General features: G+C 37.2%; 1 protein-coding gene across 9 annotated transcripts in view; it reads right to left on the bottom strand.

Annotated features, from left to right (window-relative positions):
- The window catches only part of CCDC150 (coiled-coil domain containing 150), a 98,023-nt gene that overhangs the window by 63,718 nt on the left and 10,018 nt on the right, over window positions 1–24,287 (bottom strand). For all 9 annotated transcript variants that reach the window (XR_013330671.1, XM_077745788.1, XM_077745789.1 and 6 more), the window contains 6 exons: window positions 22,363–22,431; window positions 11,796–11,912; window positions 10,791–10,920; window positions 7,852–7,895; window positions 6,101–6,193; window positions 2,559–2,666 (listed from right to left, as the gene is read on the bottom strand). Coding sequence is in view for 8 of the 9 variants with exons in the window: in XM_077745788.1 (XP_077601914.1) it covers window positions 2,559–2,666; window positions 6,101–6,193; window positions 7,852–7,895; window positions 10,791–10,920; window positions 11,796–11,912; window positions 22,363–22,431 (561 nt within the window). In the remaining variant the exon portion in view is untranslated. The remainder of the gene's footprint in view (window positions 1–2,558; window positions 2,667–6,100; window positions 6,194–7,851; window positions 7,896–10,790; window positions 10,921–11,795; window positions 11,913–22,362; window positions 22,432–24,287) is intronic.

Below are 24,287 nucleotides of genomic sequence, written 5' to 3'. Positions count from 1 at the left end.
TGTCTCGCTATGAAAGTCCTAAATGGCATCTTCTAATGGCATGTTTTGTCTACATTGAAAATCTATCATTTAGTGTGGCCACATTCATTAATCATCTTCTAGATCTCATAGAGAACTTGCTGCCGCTTCTATGTTAGCATTTGTTTCCACTTTCGTGTTATGGAGACGGCTTCTTTCCTTGAATTTCACAAACCAACTTCTCTTAGCTTGCAACTTTTCTTCTGCAGCTTCCTTACCTCTCTCAGCCCTCATAGAACTGAATAGTTATTAGTGCCTTGCTCTGGATTAGGCTTTGGTTTAAGCAAGTGTTGTAAATGGTTTTATCTTCTATCCAGACCACTAAAACTTCATCCATAACAGCAATAAGGCTGTTTCACTGTTTTTTTTTAATTTTTTGAAATTCTATTTAAATCGAAGTTAGTTAACATATGTGTAATAATGGTTTCAGGAGAATTTAGTGATTCATCACTTACAGATAACACCCAGTGCTCATCCTAACAAGTGTCCTCCTCAATGTCCATCACCCATTTAGCCCATGTCCCACTCAACACCCCTCCAGCAACCCTCAGTTTGTTCTCTGTATTTAAGTCTCCTATGGTTTACCTTCCTCTCTGTTTTTATCACTATCTATCATTCATGTGCTCAGTGTAGTATTTAATTTCCTTCAAGAACTTTTCCTTTGCATTCACAACTTGGCCTAACGGTGTAAGAGGCCTACCTTTTGGCCTATCTTGGCCTCTGACATGTCTTCCTGCCTAAGCTTAATCATTTCTAGCTTTTGACTAGTTAGAGATGTGCAATTCCTCCTTCCACATGAACACTTAGAGACCATTGTAGGGTTAGTAACTGGCCTAATTTCAATATTGTTGGATCTCAGGAAATAGAAGTCTGAGAAGAGGGAGGGAGCGATATGGGGAATAGCTGATCAAAGAAGCCAGAACACACAACATTTATTAAGTTTGCCATTTTATATGGGCATGGTTTGTGGCACCCCAAAATAAGTACAATAATACATCAAAGATCACTGATCACAGATCACCAGAACAAAAATAATGAAAAAGTCTGAAATGCTGTGAGAAGTACCAAAATATGACACAGAGACACAATATGAGCAAACTGCTATTGAAAATTGGCACCGACAGATGTGCTAGATGCAGGATTACTGCAAGTCTTCAATTTGTCAAAAATGCAATTATCTGCGAAGCAAAATGAAGCAATATATGCCTGAAACTGTTGTGCATCATTTGTTTTCTCTGGCTCATCATGTTGGACTTATCAGAACGTAACATTTTTATAAACATCCCCTCTACCTACAAAGTATAAAACTTTTGCAAGTATTGTACATATTAGCAATTACTTTTATAAACATATTTTAAAATACTTTTATCTTAAAAATATTTGATTGCAAACGGTCACACTTTGGAAAATAAAATGCCACTTGTGTAACATTCCAAAGTTTAAAAATGCTTATGAATGTTTAAAAGTTTAAACGCTCCAAAGTTTAAAAAAGTTTAAAAGTGTCACTTATGTCACATTATTCATTCTACAAAACTGTTAGTCCACAAAAGTAGAGATTTTGTCTTGTTCACCACTATAATCCCATCTAGACCTAGCATCATACCTGCACAGAATAAACACTAAGTGCGTGTTGAATTAATGACAAATATTTATTGAATATTTGTTCTGTGCAGTGGTTAGCACTATGGGAAATAGCAAAGATGTATAAGACAATATCCTTGGTTCTACGAAGCTCACAAAGTTATACAGGAAGTGAGTCATGCATATAAACTGCTAGAGAATGCACAGAGAGACAGCATAATGTAACAATTACAAACACTGACTCTGGAGTGAGACATAGGTTTCATCCAGCTTTACCCCTTGCTAGTTAGGTGACTTCTGGCAAGTTGATACATTTCTCTGAACCTCATTTTTCTTTACTTATAAAGTGAAGATAATACTCCTTTACATAATGGCTGCTAGAATCAAAGGATGTAATATATTTAAAATCCTTAGCACAATGCTTGGTATACATTAAATATGCTCCCAAAAGAGTGAGAGCTATTATTATGATAGTATGTTTAGTGTCCTAGGAGTAGAAGTTAACAGAAAAAACTGATCCCTTCTGGTTAGAGTGAGCAAGCTTCCTGATAAAACTGAGTCTTAAAGAATGAACAGAATTTCAAATAGCTGAAGGAGTTAAGACCATTCTCGGCAGAGGGAATACGGCATAAGCAAAATGGGGAAGTACTGGCGTTTAAGGAAAAGTAAGTATTTTAGGGTCAGTCATAGTGTTTTCTATGATTCTATAAACAATAGGACAGGTAATTACTTTTCTAAAATAATAGTATTTGAGAAGAAACCATTAAGAGAAAGCACTGAGTATAAGGCTAAATGACAACTCTGATTAAAACTGAAAACTGCTAATTAATAATTTAGTAAACTTCTTGGAATTGTTAAAATATTTTATTTATTCATTTGGTCATGCACATTTCCTTATCTCTTAGCCAAGGAGTTTTATTATTGGCTCTATCAGAAATGGACTAGTATTAAATGAATACCTGTAGAATGGCTTTATGGTCAGCAATAATTCTGGCATTTTCCATGCTAACAGTCTCGAGCATGCTGTTCAGCTCTGAACACTTCCTCATCAGTTGGTCATTCGAAACCTAAGGCAATATGTACAGCATGTTAGATCTCTCCAGTAAATAATTGTTTTTACTTATTAACCATTATTTTTAATGATGGCATAGTATTTCACTTTGTACTTGAACCTAATTTATTTAGCCTATTTCCAATTGATATTTTGTTAGATAACACTTTCAGTATTTGGAGTCAACACCCCACATAATTCTAAATAAAAAGGAGAAATTTGTTCATCTGGTGGAGCAGTTTCAACAGTTTCTTCACAATTCTCAACACTGGTCAGACGGAGCTAGATATCTACAGAACAGACTTTACAATATAGATGCCAAAATTATAGAAATTCATTCCCAAGTTAGATGAGCATTCCAAATTGTTTAGCTAATAACACAAAATGTCTTAAGTTCTTTCACTACTAATTAAAGTATTCATAAAGGCAAAATATAGATAATTTTACCATTTCACAAGATAGAGCATCCAAAATAAAACAAAATTCTTTTGTACAACAGATCTTTCATACAATTCTATTGTCTTTTGTTTGATATTTGAAATTTATATTCCTGTGGAAAACATTTATCGTAATTATCAATCATTTCTGCAAATTGTATTTGCCAAGGATCTTATCTTTTAATGAACAAGTTCTTCAAGGATGGGGACAAATAACTCTATAGGATCAATAAAAAAAAAAAAAACACTCAAAAAATGCCAACAAGAAAAAAATGAAAAATTGTCTGGAAAACCTGAGTGGTATGTATAGTAAACAAGTTAGGAACATGTTCAGGAGCACTTTAAAGTTATAACCAGATACACAAACTATACACCAACGAATATGTGGGAGTAAGAGAGAGGTGCACTCTCGCTCCTTAAAAAGAACAAGATAATTTTCCTTGAAGTCAGATTGCCTGAGTTCAAATTATAACTCTGTCACTTATTAGCTATGTTATTAAACATCTCTGTATATCAACTTCCTTATCTTTAAAATGAGAATAATAAGTTTCTATTGGGATTTAAAATGGCAATAATAAGCACTATTGGGAGGGTTACAATTTGTTAGTAACATAAGGTGGTTACAATTGTGCCTGGAATGTAGAAATGGATTTGGTAAATGTTAATTACAACTACTGCCGCAAAAGTAGTAGTAGTAATTTTTATTATTTTATAAAAGAACACATTTATCTTGTATTTTCTTTATCACACAGCGCATTATGATCCCAACACTGAAGTAACCAAATTGTACTAAGAAAAAGTTATTTTAAGTGATTAATACTATTTCTTGGCTCTGTGAGAAATAACTTGTTTGCCTACACACACACACACACACACCACACACACACACACACACACACATCAGCTAAATTTGGCAAGCACCATCCTCCAGAAAATAATTACATATAACTCTAAAATCCAGCAAATATCTATTAGGTTCTTACCATGCTACCTGTTATAAAAGATACAAAGAAAATGTAAGGAATAAGCCCTGATTTTGAAGTGCTTATATATTCAATGAGTAAATAATAAATCAAAGGCAAAGTGTAAATTAGTACATTATTTAGCAATATGTCTCATATACTTACATGTCATATAACTTTGGTGAAATGGGAAATGTAGTTAATGTGATGTTTCATAGATGAAATATATTTTATGAAAATAAAAAATTTGGATGATGGCAATGGTATGAATTTATATAATCAGGATCAATCTTGGTTCTTTGTTTTTTAATCGAACAAAATTAAATAACATGAGAAAAGCAGAGAAATGGGAAGATTTACCTGTGCTTTTTCTGATGGGGAAAAGACAGTTTCTTCAATAAATGGTGTTAGGAAAACTGGATAGGCACATGCAAAAGAATGAAACTAGACCATTATTTTGTACCACACATAAAAATTAACTCAAAATGGATCAAAGACTTGAATGTAAGCCTGAAACCATAAAACTCCTGGAAGAAAACATAGATAAGTTTCTTAATATTGGTCTTGGCAATGATTTTTTGGATCTTACACCAAAAGCAAAAGCAACAAAAACAAAAATAAACAAGTAGGACTATATCAAACTAAAAAGCACAAGGGAAATCATCAACAAAATGAAAAGGCAACCTACTGAATGGGAGAAAATATTTGCAATCATCTATTAACGTATGTGATAAGGGGTTAATATCCAAAATATAAGGAAATTATACAACTCAATAGCACCTCCCCAAAATCTGATTTAAAAATGGTACAAAGATCTGAATAGATATTGTTTTAAAATGTTTAACAGAGAAAGAGCAGGGGAGGGGCAGAGAGGGGGAGATCGAGAATCCCAAGTAGGCTTCATGCTGTCAGCACAGAGCCCGATATGGAGCTTGAGCTCACAATGAAATCATGACCTGAGCCAAAATCAAGAGTCAGATGCTTAACCAACAGAGCCACCCAGGTGCCCCTTATAGACGTTTTTCAAAGATGACCAACAAGTGGCCAACAGGTACATGAAAAGATGTTCAACATCACTAATCATCAGGGAAATGCAAATCAAAACCACAATTAGATACGACTTCACATCTGTTAGAATGGCTATTACACAAAAGACAAGAAATAACAAGTATTGGAGAAGATGTAGAGAAAAGGAACCCTTGTGCACTGTTGGTGGGAATGTAAATTGATACTGCCCCTGTGGATTACAGTACTGAGGTTTCTCAAAAAGTTAAGAATCGAACTACCATAAGATCCAACAATTACACTCTGGGTATTTATCTGAAGAAAACAAAAACGCTAACTCAAAAAGATATATGAACCTCGGTGTTCCCAGCAGCATTATTTATAATAGACAAGATATGGAAACAACCTAAGCGTCCATCAACAGATGAATGGATAAAGAAAATGAGATGTAGATTTATTATTCAGCCACAAAAGAGAGAATTTACTCTTGCTATTTGCAAAAACATAGAGAGACCCTGAATGTATTATACTAAGTGAAGTATGTTAGCCAGAGAAAGAAAATATCATATAATCTCACAGTATATGTGGAATCTTAAAAAACCAAGAAAATAATACCAAACTCACAGATACAAAGAACGGGTAAGTGGGTGCCAGAGTGAGGTGAGTAAGGGATGGCAGAAAGAGGTAATGGAGGTCAAAAGCTATAAGCTTCTAGTTATAAAATAAATGAGTCACGGGGATGTACTGTATAGCATGGTGACTAGTTAATATCGTATTGCATATTTGAAAGTTAAGAGAGTAAATCTTAAAAGTCCTCATCACAAGCAAAAGAAATTTTCTGTAACTATATACAGTGATGTATCTTAACTAGAATTATTGTGATGATTTTGCAATGTATACAAATATTAAATCATTATGTTGTACACCTGAAATATAATGTTATAAGCCTATGGCGACAGTATGAATTTATATTAATTAGGGTTCTTGATTCCTTAACTGAACAAAATTAAATAACATCTAAAAAACAGAGATATGGTAAGATCTACCTGTGCTTTTTCTGATGTTTCATGAAGGGATATTATTTCAGTCCTCAAAAATGCATTTTCTTCATGTTCCTTGTTAAAAGACATCTGCATATTCTATAAGACCAAAAACAGTAACCTCTCCTTTTTTACATGTAAGAACTGTTACATATATCTCTACCAAAATACCTGTTCTGTACTTCAGTATGAGTTCAAGTTCTAGTGCTTGCTTCAGCAGCACATATACCAGTACAAGTCCTAATGATATAGACAAGCGTCTTACAAAAAAAATTTTTTTAAATCTTGGGATCTTCAACTCCCAAACTTCTTTTTTAATAAATGATAAAAGCTCTTTATAAAATATTCTCATATTGAGTTTCAAACTAGAAAGAATTTGCCTAAAACCATAATATATTTACCTAGCATTTTTAAGTCAAGAAAGTTCTGCTAAGATGAATACTTTTCTCTAAGCAGCAAGATCTTGTGATTTTTTTTTATTAAAAAGATTTTTTAATGTTTTTTTGAGAGACAGTGTAAGCAGGAGAAGAGCAGAGAAAGAGGGAGACACAGAATCCAAAGCAGGCTCCAGACTCTGAGCTGTCAGCACAGAACCCAAGGCATGTTCTCTGCCCCTCTCCCACTCGTTCTCTCACTCTTTCAAAAATAATAAATGCTAAAAAAAAAAAAAATTTTAATTTAAAATAAGATGGGAGAAAGGTGGTAGGGATAGGAGTTGTGGGTCGGACTTTCCCTAACAGGTAGTAATTGAAATGGGGAAGGGTAAGTCCTCCCCCTACAGAGAACCACTCTCTTGAGAGGCATCTCAGGGTTTAAACATCATATACTAAAAGATGAGACAGAACCCAGAAAAAATTATTCCAAACAGGATCAATATTGATTTAGAAATGTATTAAGATGTAAAAATGGGGGCGCCTGGGTGGCTTAGTCGGTTAAGCGTCCGACTTTCGCTTAGGTCATGATCTCGCAGTTTGTGGGTTCGGGCCCCACGTCGGGCTCTGTGCTGACTGCCGGCTCAGAGACTGAAGCCTGTTTCAGTCTGTGACTCCCTCTCTCTCTGACCCTCCCCTGCTCACACTGTCTCTCTCTCTCTCTCCTAGAAATAAATAAAACATTTAAAAAAAAGATGTAAAAATGGCAGTATTTCCTGTTTTTCATTTTTGTTGTGCTAAAATATACATAACAAACTTAACCATTTTAATCATTTTTAAGTGTATAGTTCACTTTAAGTATTTAAACGTTAAGTTCAGTGGCATTAAGTATATTCACACAGTTGTGCAATCAATATCACTAATATTTCTTATATTTTATAAAATACTTTCTTTTTAACAATTAGTTTGCAATAAGATGCAAAGAGATCTCATTATTTTTGCTAATTCCTTTTTCAAACCATATGATTTCTTAATACCCAGCTAACAACAGGTCTGAATATACAACTCATTTACACTGCAACTTTTCTTAAACAAAGATTTAGGAGAATCAGAAGAACGGTAAGCCAGGGGGTGGTTGGGTGGCTCAGCTGGTTAAGCCTCTGACTCTTGATTTCTGCCCAGGTCATGATCTCATGGTTTGTTGAGCTCCATGCCAAGAGCATGGAGTCTACTTGGGATTCTCTCTCTCTGCAACCACCCCCCTCCTCAATATGAATAAACTTAAAAAAAAAAAAAAAAANGAACTGTAAAGCAATACAAGTAAGGAAATATTACTTAGTGAAGAGAGGAAAGAACACCTTTGAATTCAACAACCTCAACACTTACCTTATTTTCTTCAGCCAACTTGGAAATGAGGTCATCTCTAGAAACTAAAAACAAAGAGTTTTTAACATAACTATGTTAACAACTTACTAAAACTAAACAGATCAACACAGTTATTTTTTACCTGAGCAGCTTTCTTTTTTTCAGTATGTATGTTGTGGAAATGAGGAGCATGCAAGTATTTCTCTCATATTTTAATGGAGTGAAAACTAAGTTATGAAATTATCAAGAAAAGAGTCCACAGTCATGTACTATAGTAAATGAGGTCATATTTTACTCTGTGCACAGATGATGATGCGTCTGAGGGCTTTTAAGCTGGAGAGGCACATGATCAAAAGCTTTCTGTTAGAACACTCTAACAGAGGGTCCATAAGGAAAAGACCAGTTTAGTAACTGTTGTAGTAATCAAAGTAGAAAACAATGAAAGCTGGCTCAAAGGGAATGGCAATGGGGATGCAGAGGGAGAACACATTCATATGAAATAACAAGCAGGGACAACTGTCAGGACTTAGTGGCTGCCTGCTGGGGTAAAGGCAATACAAGAGTCAAGGAGGATATCTAGTGTCCACATTTAAGCAATGGGGTGGGAGGCGGACTTCAACAAAATAGGGAACACAGGGTGAGGAGCAGGTCCAGGGGACAGAATGAGTAAGAATGACTGTTAAGCATTCACTGTGTGTTTTGAGGTATCTGTAAGGCTTTCATATATAGATGTTTAGTTAGCAGTAAGCTACCATCTGGAGCTCAGGAAGATGATTTTGTGTGGAAAAAAAATAGATTTGAAACCACCCAAAGAGTATATACAGTGGCAATAAAACCAAAGAAAAATAGGAACAGTTTGGCATTAACTACTGGTAGCTCAAAGTAAACTTTTCTGAGTAATGTTTTGGATTCATGAATAATTCATAAAGAGTTATTAGTTTTGTTTCACTTAAATATTCTAAAGGCAGAAAATTACAAAATATGTAACAGCATTTTATGTAGAATATATTCAGAAAAACTATACTTTTTGAATAATTAAGTCCAAGACTCATTTCAAACAGAGTAAATGCTAATTTAAAATATGTGAAGGATAAAAAGGATACCCATAAGATCTCTTCTAACAATTCCTCTAATGAAAGTTAAGAATGAAAGGAGAGGGGCGCCTGGGTGGCTTAGTTGGTTAAGCGTCTGACTTTCGCTTAGGTCATGATCTCGCGGTTCGTGGGTTCGAGCCCCGCGTTGGGCTCTGTGCTGACTGCCAGCTCAGAGCCTGGAGCCTGCTTCAGTCTGTGACTCCCTCTCTCTCTGACCCTCCCCTGCTCACGCGGTCTCTCTCTCTCTCCTAGAAATAAATAAAACATTAAAAAAAAAAAAATGAAAGGAGAATGCTTACCTTACTTGGAAGAGTAATTTAAGCACTTTAATTAGTGGGTGTGTATATAAATATTTATTGTTAATAAACAATTACATTTTTAAATTAATTAAAGCAAATATCCAAAGGCATTCCTTTTACTCATCTAGTTAGTATAACTATTTGTACCTTATAGTAATCAAATTGCATGCATGTAAGGAGCCTGTTATTCCATAAGAAGCACATGGTTGGTTTTCAGGCAGGCTTTTCCTTGTGTTAGTTTTAATTTCTGTTGTATAACTGTTATTTTTTTATTTTTTAATGGTCTTCAATATAGTCTTTACAAAATTCAAAACTACAGCATTAATCCAAAGAGAGAGTAACATCAAAAAAACACTGATAGAAGATCTGTGTTTTAGTTCCCGCTATCCTATTTGCTGTGGATCCTTGGATATAGACCTTTTTACTCTTCTGTAGAATGAAGTATATTTTCTTATCTTCTCACAAGGTTCTAAGGTTCAAATGAGATCATGTGGCAGCACCATAAAATACAGTATGTATTTTTGTAGCCATAATCACAAAAAGACAAAAAATTATCTTGGGGCATTATCAGTGAGAACTCCCCAGAGTAATTCACTGTTCAAAAACTATCAGGAAAAAGAGTACCTTCTGTTAAAAGCAGTAGGTCAAAACATTGAACGGACTGCTCTTGGCTCTATGCTTTTTATAATTTTCATTTCTCTTTTGGTATGCCCTGCCCTCATTACAGCCAGATACAGAAGGTGCAGAGGCAGGAACACGGCATGTGGAGTTAGAGGACACGGGCTGAGGCTTCACTTCACCATTAATTCACTTTCACTTTGGGAAGTATGGATGGTTTTGCATGTTGCATGAGATCGTTTTTCTGAAAGCTCTAGGTAAACCATGAAATGTTACTCATGTGAGGCCATGCACTATAACTCCTTGTGATATCTCTATCTGATACGGTCTGAAAACTGCTTTACAATTACATATTAACACCAATAAATATGGTAAGGGCTCATGGGTTGGAAGAACATTGATTCTGAACAACATGGGACCAAGTCTAGACTCATCCGTTTCCCAGCTCAATCACCTGTAAGGACTCTGTTTACTCATCTGTAAAATGAGGACATTAAGCTAGTCTAAGGTAACTTATAACCGTCCATTGCTACAAATACAGGAAAACAGACTGGTAACCTGAAAAATGGAGAGTCTGACATGATAAATGGTTAGAATCAGTAGGTTAGCAAGTATCAAAGGCCTTATTTCCTTATTAACATTCTATTATCCAAGAGCAATCTAGATTTCTATAAACCCAATGTTCCTAAGTCCACAAACACTTAAATAAACCTGAAAACAAATCTAAAGAAAGAATAGTTCACAGGTAAGGGGATCAAATTCTCTTTTATTACCAGCACTCTTTTTTTCCTCCGCAGTGCCACAGACAGAAAGGAAATCAGCAATTTTTTATATGCAGTCCTGTGGTAAAGTTCAGTAACAGCCACTTCAAAAATGTGGGATTGTAAGAGTTTTTGTATGAAATCTCAAAAAAACTAACAAATATGATTTCTAGCACCTATTTTCATACTTAGATCAGACTTGAGCTGTGATATAGAAGTCTCCAACTCTCTTTTTTGCTGTTGCTCCTGTGCCAGTAGTTCTTGGGTGGTCTGTATGGAACTGCGTAGGGCAATGCAGTTTTGCTGCAAAATTTGCACCTGAAACATATAAGAAAAACCTCTTTCTGTAAGGTACAGATTTCTACCAAACTATCTTCTGGTAAGGCAGATTTTCCAGTCTTAACATCACTAGAGGGAGGAGTTTCTAGGTCATGGTTAAAGATACCAAAAGGGTGTAGTGTTTTACAGCAGGGTTGTCCCAACACAACTTTCTGTGCCCTCCCCATCATAGCAGCCACCAGTGACAAGTGACTGCTGAGCACCTGAAATGTGGCCAGAGTGAGCAAGGAAGTGAATTAATTTTAACTAACTTAAATTTAGGGGCGCCTGGGTGGCTCAGTTGGTAAGCATCCGACTTTGGCTCAGGTCATGATCTCGCAGTTCGTGGGTTCGAGCCCCGCATTGGGTTCTGTGCTGGCAGCTCAGAGCCTGGAGCCTGTTTCAGGCTCAGTTTCCCTCTCTCGCTGCCCTTCCCCCACTCATGTTCTGTCTCTGTCTCAAAAATAAATAAACTATAAAAAAAAATTTTTAATTTAAATAGCCATATGTGGCTAGTGGCTACTGTATTTATTGGTAGTGTAATTATAAAGGATCATTTACAAATTTCTTAAGTAGGATCTTTTTCATAATTCTGTTATGAAGGACAGCCATTGGTTAAAATAGTACAGATTATGTAATCCAATTACAGGAGTTAGAATTTGGAACTACTAAGTAATTGCCTTCAATACTTAGAATTGACTAGTCTAAATTACATGTAGGTACTTTGAATAATAGGGAATAATTTACTAAATCTAGAGAAAATTAGTAAAACCATAGGGTTCTAGGTAAAACATCAGCTTTCTCTTTTGGTTTCACTTCCATAAATAAGTGAATAATAAATATAACGAGACATAATAAAGAGAGAAATAATCTACCTGTTTCCGTTCCACCTCAACAGTTGATTCCATTTCTTTTATTTTGCACAGCATGGCTGATCCAGATTTCTCAAGAGATTCCCTTAGGTCCTTCTCCTGAGACAGTTGTTTCCTTAGCTACAGAGCAAGTTGCAGTTAGCCAAGACCAAGGGAACATGACAGCAGTTTGCCAAAGATCAAAGTCACCATGAAAAGTTTACAAGACATGTCATCTCACTCCCATTTTTCATTCATGACTACTCGAGAACATGCTTTTGTTTTTCCCTAAGGGATAAACTACTAAAAAATGAAGAATCAAATCTCTTGCCCCTGTCTTCCCATTGCATAAGTCTTTTTTCCAAATTGTGGGTCCAGAAGCATTAGTAAGCTGCAAGCAGCACTTGAGAAAGGGAAAAAAATATCAGAGCACACAGCATGTAATAAGTAAGGGTAAGTAATGCTTCATGAAATGTTTGTATTATTTATGTATTGTATTATGGTATAAAATATACATCTTACAATGAACTGTTGTAAAAAGACAGCTGAAAAACACTATCATCATACCTTAGTATATGTACTTTCTGTATTTTCTGGCTTTCGTTTTTAACTCTTTTCTATATTTGATTACTTCATCTATACATTTTTTTATCCCATCGTATTATAAACATACCTCTGAAAGCTGATCCAATTTTGTTTTGCAATTTAAAGGTCTAAACAAATAATTAACTCTTAAGTAGCAGATAACCTCTCAAAAATTGGGGTACACTAACCTTGTTTCTCTCAATAAATGATGATGAGTCAGCTAAGATACAAAAGAATCTCTTATCATGAGGTAAAGAGATCCTTTTTTTTTTTTTAATGTTTATTTATTTTTGACAGAGAGAGACACAGACCAAGCAAGGGAGGGGCAGAGAGAGAGGGAGACGTAGAATCTAAAGTAGGCTCCAGGCTCTGAGCTGTCAGCACAGAGCCTAAAGCGGGGCTTGAACCCACAAGCCATGAGATCATGACCTGAGCCAAAGCCAGACACTTAACTGACTGAGCCACCCAGGCACCCCTGTAAAGAGATCCTTTTAAACTTAAATGGGAATTGCAAAATGCTATTTCTTTTGTGAAGTGATGTTAAGTTAAAAGAAATTCTATTTTTAAGCCTCAGTGAAGATGACTTTATAGCCCTTCCTGAAACTGTACATATTTTATGTGTTTTCTCTGTGAATGATAGATTTTATAATGTTTAAAAAGTTTCTAAAAACAGCTGAAAGACATGAAAAGTGTGTTGGCATAAAACTGTTATAAGACAGCCCATTTTGGAAATGTTCTATTATATTCTTAATCATATCTCACATTTAGGTTTTTCCAGTTTTTCACGATTTTAAATATTCTGCTAAACATGCTCGTGAATAAATCTTTCACTGCATTTCTATTTCCTTTGGATAAATTCCTACAAGAGGAATCACTGGATTAAACGTATAAATAATTTTTAGACTTTTGATACATTTGATACATAATTCTATTTCCAATTTTAGCCTCCTATTATAAATAGCATTAATTATAAATCCATCAGTACTATGTATTATTGTTTTCTTAAATCTTTGTTAACTTAATAAATGAAAAATAACATCTTGACAGTTTTTCATTTCTCTGGTTACTAGTGAGACTAAATATTTTCTACTACTGTTATAAGCTCTGTATATTTCCTGAACTGTTAGTTGACTACTGTTTTCTGTTTTTTCAGATTTTTTTAGCTAATTTTAAGTTCTCTAAGGAAAGATTATTAACTATCTAGTTTTGTTACTTTTATTAGTTTGCTTTTTTATATTCAGAATTTTTAATTCTTATGTGGTCAAATCTATTGAACTTTTTATTATCCTGTCCCTTCATTTCAAGTTTAGAAATTCCTTCCTCATCCAATTATCAGTTAAGTATTACAATCTTATATAAGAATGAGCCATAATTTTGGTTTTGGCTATACTAATAACCTGATACTAACTATACTATCAGATTACAATTATTTTGTTACAGAGTAGCTTACTGCATTTTTCTAAGTTCTGGATCAAATTTTAAAGTATAATGTACTCAAGATCTAATTTAAGTCCTTTATGGAGGACAAGTTAGGGAGGGGTAGGCAGAGAGGGAAAGAGAGAATCCCAAACAGACTCAGTGCTGTCAGCGCAGAGCCCAACTCTGAGATCTTGACCTAAGCAGAAATTAAGGGTTGGACGCTTAACCAACTGAGCCACCCAAGTGCCCCAAGAGGAAATCTTTATTTGATAATTATATTACCAAGGTATTTCTTTCTGAAGCATTATTAAAAGCTATTAGTTTTTATGTTTATCAGCACTATATTTCTTATCTCTTAGAAAGATATACAGTACATTTCTTCTGTCTTTATACAGCCCTCTGATATGGGCTGACCTGTATTCCGCCAAATTACTACAATGAAGCTCTAACTGTAGTATCTCAAATGTTACTGTATTTAGAGACAGGGCCTTTAAAGAGGTAATAAGCTATAATGACACTATTAGGGTGAGCGCTAATCCAACCTGAATGGTGTCCTTATAAGACAAGGAAACTAGGACACACAAAGAGATACCAAGAATGTATACAGACAAAGAGAAAACCATGTGAGGACACAATAAGAAGGCAGCCATCTGTAAGTCAAGTAGAGAAGCCTCAGGAGAAACCAAAAACCTGATGACATCTTGATCTCGGACTTCAAATCTCCAGAAATATTTAAGAAATTTCTGTTGTTTAACCACCCAGTCTGTGGTACTACTTTGTTACTGCAGCACTAGCAAGCTATTACATCCATTCTGCTTGAATACCAAAATGCATTTTGATTAGGACAGCCCTATGGGTTCTTGACAGGGTTCAATAAAAATTCAAGATTTTATCACAGTCCTCAGAATTAAGACTTTTTTTTTTTATTTTTAGAAGAGAGAGAGCGTGAGCAGGGGAGGGTCAGAGAGAGAGGGAGACACAGACTCTGAAACAGGCTCCAAGCTCTGAGCTGGCAGTCAGCACAGAGCCCGACGCGGGGCTCGAACCTACGAACCACGAGACCATGACCTAAGCGAAAGTCGGATACTTAACCAACTAAGCCACCCAGGCGCCCCAGAATTAAGACTTTCTTAATAAAAAGTAGTAATAAATGGTAATCACTGACAGTCTTTTAACAAATGGTGCTGGAACAACTGGATAAATTTAGTCTAGATAAAGAATCTAGACTAACTTCACATCATTAATTCAAAATCTATTGATGAGGGACAAGAAGGCAAGTTGAGGGCCAAGCATAAGTTAGCACAATCACCCCCTCCCCCCAAGGTGGGATGTGCGTGACATTCCTCAGGCACTCCTGACTGCCCAAGAACAAAGGACAGAAAACAAAAGGTTAAACTGATAGTCTTCATCAGTTTACAAAGATCTCATCAATAGCCTAATTAGGAACTCCCTACTATCTTAATGATAATGCTTTGCTAGAGGGAAAAACAACCTTAGCTTGACAACAGGTAGGCTTCCAGTAATCTGTAAATCCTCTTTAGCATATGGAAATCCCTTTAAGAAACTTCCTCTTGACTTTACCTTCCCCCAAACTCCACAGTATATAAGCAGTCACTCTACACAACCCAAGTGCAGTTATTTCTGCCCACAGGTTCTGTCCCTGTGCTTTAATAAAATCATCTTTTTGCACCAAAGATGTCTTCAAAAATTCTTTCTTGGCCATAGGCTCTGAATCCCCACCAACACCCTAAAACCCCATCATTTGGCACCTGAAGATGGAGCTGTCTTTTCATCTGGACTCGGCTTTGGTGCAAAGTTGGTAAGTACTTTCTCTTTTCTTCCTTTAACTTCAGAAGCTTTTCGAGGAGTATAGTCTTATTGGAACAGCTTCCTGTTGATTGCTCAGGCTGCAATCCTCTAGCCCATGCCTACTCTACAGGGAGAAGAAAACCTGCCTTTTGGCTGGAAGGTAGTACTCTGGCTGAGATGGTAATAAGACCCAAAACTTGATGCCCTCTCTTATTCCTGGTCCTTATACAAAGTTGTCTTGAGCATGGGACAGCCACCTAAGTCTCCAGGATGGCTGCCAATCTTAAGACTCCATGTGAGGTTTCCTCCTCATTGGTCTAAGGTGATCTCCTCCAGATCTCTGGCCTAGCCACTTCTGACCCAGTGACCTCTGCTGGGAGGTAGCCGAAACCAATACCCAATTGAATTAAAGCCCAAGAAGGGAATGTTTTCTAGGGTAGTTGGCTGTAAATACTATATGTGCTTGAATGTCACTTAGAGCATGATGGATTTCTATCTTTACTGTTTTCAGTCAATGTCCTCTACTAACTACCTAAATTACAAAACTAGGTAAATTCCCCCTTGTAAAATTTTTCTAGTGTTTTCAATGGGTTAAAAACAGCAGTTTTCAAGAAACTAAAACATAGCTTCTGGGAACTCCAAGAGTCTGGGAGGCAAAGAGACAGTCGCTTCCAGGGACCCACCAGGACAACCTGATGGGCCATAGGTGCGTAATCGTGAACTGGGAGAGATAAAACAAACAGAGGGGAGGGATGGCCTTATGTGAAGAGACAAAGGGAAGAGAAAGAGAGGCTGGGGAAGCATAGGACTGTTATCTGGGCAAGAGAAAAACCACTGACCCGGATAGAGAAAGATCCAATCTCTAACTGAGGGGCTTTCTCCCGACTGGGGCTGGCTGCCCAGATCGCACACCTGAGGAGAAGGGGAGCCAGCCCTGGCCTCGGTGGCTAGGTCAGGGGCATAGTCTACAGTAGGAGTAGGAGTCTACTCCCTGGAGTGCTGTGGGACAGAACAAAGCCTGCCTGCGTCCGCCAGCCAGAGACCACATATCTGGCGGTGTGGAGCTGCACTCCCCCAGTAGTGGGGCTCATGGAGCAGGAGTTTGAATCACGGCCAAGCGCCAGGGCACAGGAGTTGGCAGAGCGGGACAAACTGCCTCATTTGTGCCCGTGGCTCAGTGAGGATGTCTCGAACACCTGGTCCATGGAGGAAAGGCTGGGGTGTCTCCATTTTTCTCCTCATCACCAATAAGGTGGGACCTCAGGGAACAGACATTGGACATTGTCCATAGTAGAGGCAAGACCCATCTATACCGGACCACGTCCCTCCACACCTGGTAACTGTGTTAGGATTGACCCTGAGGAACCAGGCAGCCCCTACTCCAGACCAGCGCTGTTGCACTGCCTGATTTAATTCTCAGACAGTTCTTATAACATATATACATTCTTCCTTCCTCCTCTCCTTATCTCTTCCTTCTTCTAGTCTGGTTACTCTGGTTGTTGGTTTGTTTGGCAGACATATTTAACTCAATTGCTTGATACAAGTTCCTCACCTGCTTTATTCTTTCTCTCTCTTTGGATTAAGCTAAATAGTTTCTCTGTCTGGTCAATTGTTATTTTCTTTTTTCCTTGCCCCTGTCATTTCTCTTTGTATAGGATAAGGCCTCTTCCCGCAGCACTGCCTCCACCCTGTTGTTTACTTGTAGCTGGTTTTTCTGGATTTTTGTTTTTGGGATTTTGTGGGTCTGTTTGCATGTTTTTATTTTCCGTTTGTTTGTATGTTTTCCTTTCCAGGGCTACTTCACCAAACAAATCAAAGTACACCTAGTGGAGGGTTCAAAACATCACTAAAAGTAAGGAGATAACGTAACCAAAGTCACAACAACAGAGGGCAAGTAACACTCTGCAAAAAACACCTCCTGAAGGGCCAAACCCTGGACAGTGTATAACCCCTCTTTAATTTAGAAGTGCTTGCCGGTGCAGGGCACATAACAAGCTTTTAAAACACATATAGGACAGAAAACTACCCAAACGATGAAATGGAAGAATACTCCTCAAAAGAAATTTCAAGAAGTGACAGCTAAAGACTTGCTCAAAACAGATATAAACAATATAACAAGAGTTTAGCAGATCAATGGACTTGAAAAAAGCATAGTGGACAGCAGAGAATCTATTGCTGCCAAGATCAAGGAACTAAAAAAATAGTCATGCTGAATTACACAAATGCTGTAAATGATGTGCAAAATAAACTAGATGCAGGGACAGTGAGGATTGAAGAGGCAGAGGGAGAATAGGTGAATTAGAAGATAACATTATGGACAAAGATGAAGTTGAGAAAAGGAAAAAAATTCTGGATCATGAGGGGAGAATTAGAGAGCTAAGTGATTCAATGAAATGACCAATAACCATATGAAAGGAGTTCCAGAAGGAGAGAGAAAGGGACAGAAGGGTTTTACTTTAAACCATAGCTGAGAACTTCCCCAACCTGGGGAAAAAAAAACAGACATTGAAATCCAGGAGGCACAGAGAACTCCCCTCAGACATAACAGATATTAATCTTCTGCACTAAATATCATAGTGAAACTGGCAAAATACAAAGATAAAGAGAGAATTCTGAAAGCAGCTAGGGATAAACAAGCCTTACCCTACAAAGGCAGACACATAAAGGGGCACCTGGGTGTCTCAGTAGGTTAAGCTTCTGACTTAGGCTCAGGTCATGATCTCACAGTTTTTGAGTTTGAGCCCCACGTTGGGCCCTGTGCTGACAGCTCTGAGCCTAGAGCCTGCTTCAGATTCTGTGTCTCCCTCTCTCTCTGACCCTCCCTTGCTCATGCTCTTTCTCTCTCTCAAAAATAATAAAAAATTAAAAAAAAATAAAAGGGGTAGACACATAAGGGTAGTAGTAGACCTATCTACTGAAACTTTGCAATCCTGAAAGGAGTGGCAGGAAATTTTCAATGTGATGAACAGGAAAAACACAGGGGAAAGATTAACAGTTACAGAGAGGGAGGGAGGCAAACCACAAGAGACTCTTCAATTTGACAATAAATTATATTCATAAAATAAATAAATAAAATAAAACCACAGCCTCTGTGGCATGCTCTTCAAAGATCAGGTAACCCAAGGCACAACCATCAGGGCATGTTCTTCAAGGCATGGCATTTTAGGGCACGGCTTTCAGGGTATGGCATTTCAGTCCATATGCCAGGCACCCATTTGTACCCTAGGATGCAAAGGGGAAGTGGAAGGACTCTGGCATTCCTTCCACTGGGAGCCCTTTACAGGGCGTTCCAGGGGAGTACTGCCTTCAATGCCAAGATAATACGGTGGTCATACCGATTTTGCTCGAGAAACACCACGGATAGCTTTGGCACCTCAGGAACCTCTGACATATCCTATTCATGGGACACCACCTGGGAGTCGGGGGATTTTTGGTAATGGACCCTCCCTACTTGTCTGGAAACATAGGAGCTTCTTGTACAGTCCCTAAGGACTCTCCCTTGGGATGCCCTTTTAATCCACTGGAAACAATGTGGATTGCAAAATTTAAGAAAGGACTGATCTCCTGTAGTATTGCATGGCCTTAGTAGGATTTAACAGATCTCTCCTGCAGGGAATAGGGAAATGAATGGAGTTACTCTAGGTCCAGGCCTTCACGGCTCTCAATCAGGACCTCGAGCTAACGGACTCTTGCAGAATGTGTTTGCCCAAACATGTTTGTCTAGTAAACTCCCTCCCAACAAACTGGATGTCTAAACAGGACTCCTAATAGAACTCAGGTTCCTGGAGGAAACACAGGCCATCCCTAACAAAAGGGATGCTGACTTTTTCTTACTGTTCTTCCTCCTAATAGATGTGAGAGCTTCTCCTTCATTAATTTCCTAGGTTAATGGCTATGGTAGTTGGAGCTCCCACCAACACACCGAAACCCCATCAGTATCATAGATCTAAAAGTAAAATGCAAAACTATAAAGTTTCTATGGTGTGCCTTAGTGCCTCAGTCAGGTAAGTGTCCAATTCTTGGTTTCGGCTCAGGTCATGATCTTGCAGTTTGAGTTTTAGCCCCACACTGGGCTCGGTGCCAACAACAAGAAGCCTGCTTGGGAGTCTGTGTCTCCCTCTCTCTGCCCCTCCCCCACTTGCTCTCCATCTCTCTAAATAAATTAATAAGCATTTAAGAACTATAAAGCTTCTAAAAATAACATTGGAGAAAAATCTTGGTGATATCGGGTTCAGCAATGACTTATTAAATGTAACACCAAAGTATAATCTCCAAAAGAAAAACTAAGTTAGACTTCATTAAAATTAAAAGCTTCTGCTATGCAAAAGATAAGCTACAGAAGGAGGGGGATTGCAAAACATGTATTTGACAGAGGATGAATACCAAAATACACAAAGAACTCTTGAAACTCAACATAAGAAAGCAAACAAACCAATTAGAAAATAAGCAAAAGATCTAACAGACATTTCACCAAATAAGATATATGGTGGCAAATAAGTACATAAAAAGATATTCAGTATCATATTTCATTAGGGAATTATAGTTAAAACAAGATACTAATACCACCACATACATATTAGAATGGCAAAAATTCAAAACATCGACAACCTGCTGATGAGAATGTCGAGCAAGAGGAACTCACTCCTAGCTGGTGTGAAAGCAAAATGGTACAGCCAGTTTTTAAGACACACTGGCAGTTTCTTACAAAGATAAACAAAAGCTTACCACATAATCCAGCAAATGTGCTCTACGTATTAATCCAAATGAGTATATAACATGTCCACACAAAAACCTGTATATGAATGTTTATAGTAGCTTTATTCACAATTGCCAAAACTTAGAAGCTCCCAAGATGTACTTCAATAGATGAATGTATAAACAAACTGTGGTACATCCATACAACGGAATATGGTTAGGTAATAAAATGAATTATCACACCATGATAAGACTTAGAGGTACTTTAAATGCATGTGCTAAGTGAAAAGAAGCCAGTCCACAATAACCACACATTGAATCATTCCAAGTATAGCAAAACTATAGACAGTGAGAAGATCAGTGATTGCTGGGGAGTCGGGAACAGAGGGGGGCTTTTTTTTTTTTTTTAATTTTTATTTCTAGGAGAGAGAGAGAGAGACAGCGTGAGCAGGGGAGGGTCAGAGAGAGAGGGAGTCACAGACTGAAACAGGCTCCAGGCTCTGAGCTGGCAATCAGCACAGAGCCCCATGCGGGGCTCGAACCCACGAACCGCGAGATCATGACCCAAGCGAAATTCGGACACTCAACCGACTAAGCCACCCAGGCGCCCCGAGAGGGGGGCATTTTTAATCCTCTGTAATCAACAAAGGGTGAATCTTAACATAAATTGTGGACTTTAGCTAATTATGATTTATCAATATTGGTGTTATCAACTGTAACAAATGTACCACACTAATGCGAGATGTTAGTAAGAAGGGAAACTGTCAGGATGGGAAGAACAGGTTTATGGGAACTGTTTTCTGTGTGATTTTTCTAGAAGTGTGAAACTTCTCTAAAAAAAAGAGTCTGGGTGGCTCAGTCAGTTTGTCTCACTCTTGAGTTTGGCTCAGGTCATGATCCCAGAGGTGGTGGGATCAAGCTCTGCATCGGGCTCCATGCTCAGTGTGGAGGTGGCTTAAGATTCAAGATTCTTCCTCTCTTCCCCTCTACCCTTCTCCCCTCCTTGCACATACTTCCTCCCTCTCTAAAATAATAAAACTAAATAAAAAAAAAAATCACATTAAAAACTAGTCTACTAAAATATCTGAAAACTAAAAATATGCTAAACATAATACATTTGAACTATGAACAGACATGCTTATATCAATAATTACTAGCAAAAAAAATATATAAGAGAATTTTCCAGATAGCTATACTTCTCACTTTAAGCACTAAAATCCATAACTTAAAAAGTAATTTTAGGGGTGCCTGGGTGGCTCAGTAGGTTGAATGCCCGATTCTTGGTTTTGCCTCATGATCTTCCGATCGAGCCCCATGTCCAGGTTGCACAGAGCCTGCTTAGGATGGTCTTTCTCTTTCTCCTCTCTCTGCCTCTCTCCTATCATTCATTCTCTCTCTCTCAAGATAAACATTTTTTAAAAAAGTAATTTTTCTTGAAATTTTTCCTAAAAAGTAGATCTACTTCTGTTTTATATAACAGAATATTTTAAATATAATTTGACCTTCTTGATTTGGATTAACATCAGTGATTATTCTGTCAGGGAATATTGAGGTTTTTAGGCCAGGATATGTTGGATCACTAATTCTCCCGACTCTTCCACTGTTTTCAGCTGCCAATTTTTAGTCCAGCAACTTTTAGCAGCCACCTACTTCACAATTCCCAATCTGTTATCTACTAAAACTTAGGCTGAAATGGAGGTTTCAAGGTAAAATTAGATGAGCAGGCTTCTTAAAAGCTGCTTGTTTTAAACACAACATTAGTTTAAAAGGTCTTTGTATGAAGGTGTTCACTTAGCTCTACCATATGAATATTGTAATTAATATGGTAACTAATTTCCTTTCTGGCTCACAAAGCACTTATTTTATTTCTGGCTGTATGACCATATTGAGGCAAAAGGAATTCTTAGTGTCAAATAAGGGCAGCCATTTGCACTTGAATTTCATGTGGTATATTTTTAAAGTCTTCCTACTACATAGTAACATATTTTCTTCTTCAAAGTTTTTCATTCTTTCTACTTTCTTAACTTCTCCCCGGCAATTCCAATGCCTGCCCCCCAACCCCCTACCATCTTTTTCATCCTACCTCCTGAATTCTCAGGTTCATTTTACGTTTTGTGGTCTTCAGTTCCTCTTCAATAATGGCTGCATTCTTCTAAAAGTAGAAGGAGAAAAGGTTCTAAATAATCTGAAATGATAAAAAGAAACNTGGAGGAGGGCACTTGTGTGGATGAGCACTGGGTGTTATATGGAAACCAATTTGACAATAAACTATTTGTAAAAAAAGAAAAAAGAATTGAGAACTCAGAACTGAAAAAAAAAAAAAGAAAAAAAGAAACTGTCTATAGGCCCATCAGTTCAAATCTAGACTCTTTTCTAGCAACCTATAAATGCTATTCTGAATATGGTTATAAACACTTATTTTGAGTCTGAAGTAATTATTACAATGAGATATCTAAACAGAAGGTTATTTTACTACTTTGATTCATGACTTCTATCATTTTCCCTTTTAGACCATAAAAAGTGATTAATCACATTCACTTTGTAAATAAAATTCAGTAATGAAAGAATCTGGTAATTGATAGAACTCTTACTTACAGGATATATTCCTTTTTGTTTGTTTGTTTTGTTTTGTTTTTTTAAGTATTCTATTTCTTCTAGCCTCAAATATTATCCATGCTTAGGAAGTGAAGATCAAAAACACAGCTTTCAGTGGCACCTGGGTAGCTCAGTTGGTTAAGCGTCTGCCATGAGTTCAGGTCATGATCTCACGGTTCATGAGTTCAAGCCCCACACTGGGCTCTATACTGTCCATGCAGAGCCTGCTTCAGATCCTGTGTCCCCCCACCCCGCCCCCAGTCCCTGCCCCGCTTGTGTGTACGTGTGCACTTGCTTTCTCTCTTTCAAAAATAAATAAATATATAAACAAAAAAACAAAGCTTTCACTATTTATTTTCTTTTATGTCACTATTAATGGCACCACAATCCAATTGTTACTGATGTAGAACCTCAGTCATCTTTGCCTTCTTTCCTACTCTCACTCAGCTCCTGTCCAGTACCAGGTTCTAGCATATCTTTCTTCATAGAATCTCTTTCTCTCTTTTCAAAATGCCACAATCCCAGGTCAGACCTAATAAGGCTAATGCCCCAAGTCATACAATGGAATCCTAATTGGTTTCCCAAAACTCCACACTACTGCCAGATTACTTTGCCTGTTTTTATGTCATTTCCTTATCAAAATGTTAATCACCCTCCATCCAATCAAGCCCAACTATTGATTATTCCTGATTCTGAAATCCTCTATAATGTGATCTCTAGCTAATTTCTAGTTTATTTGCTACAAACAAATCCTCATTGCTGTCAGCCCAGTTTATGCATTTCCTCTAATTGTACCAGTGGAAAGAGCTACGTTCAAACCTGGGTAACAGTAAGAAAACAAGGAAGTGTGATCCTAGAGAAAATGAGTTCTCTCTGGGCCCCAATACTTTTATTACTAAAACAGAGACAATAATATCCTATGTCATGCGTTTTTAAAAAAATTAAAAATAACGTGTTTGCTATCTGTTAAATTTTCATCTCTCTACCCTACCTTCTAGCTCATGTTTATCTCTTAATTGAAGTTTCCCCTAATCTACTCTAGATTGGCATACCTACTCTCTCAAACCCACCTGAATGTGAAACACTTACTCCTCAATATTCACTGTTTATCCCACACTGTGCTTTATCATTTCCTATGCCCTTATATTTTCTCTACTTAGTACTTCATGCTATTCCTTGTTGTCCCACCTAGCATGTAAGCTCTTTGAAGAGCAGGGATGCTACCTCATATCTCTGGACTCTCACTTTCATGTGTATAGGGTAAGGGCTCTATAAATATTACATTACTGATAGCACACAATAGTTTATAAATTATCAATGCAGATAACTTAGTAATGTCAAGAACCCTTACATCACATCACCTATTTTTAAAAGTCAATTTTATGGGTCTGTTGTGTCCTCCAGTTCACAGAT

Source organism: Crocuta crocuta, unplaced genomic scaffold (genome assembly GCF_008692635.1).
Source record: "Crocuta crocuta isolate KB4526 unplaced genomic scaffold, BGI_CrCroc_1.0 scaffold564, whole genome shotgun sequence".
Classification (NCBI taxonomy): domain Eukaryota; kingdom Metazoa; phylum Chordata; class Mammalia; order Carnivora; family Hyaenidae; genus Crocuta; species Crocuta crocuta.
Note: the sequence above shows the minus strand (reverse complement) of the source record. Positions and strands in the feature narration are given on the sequence as shown.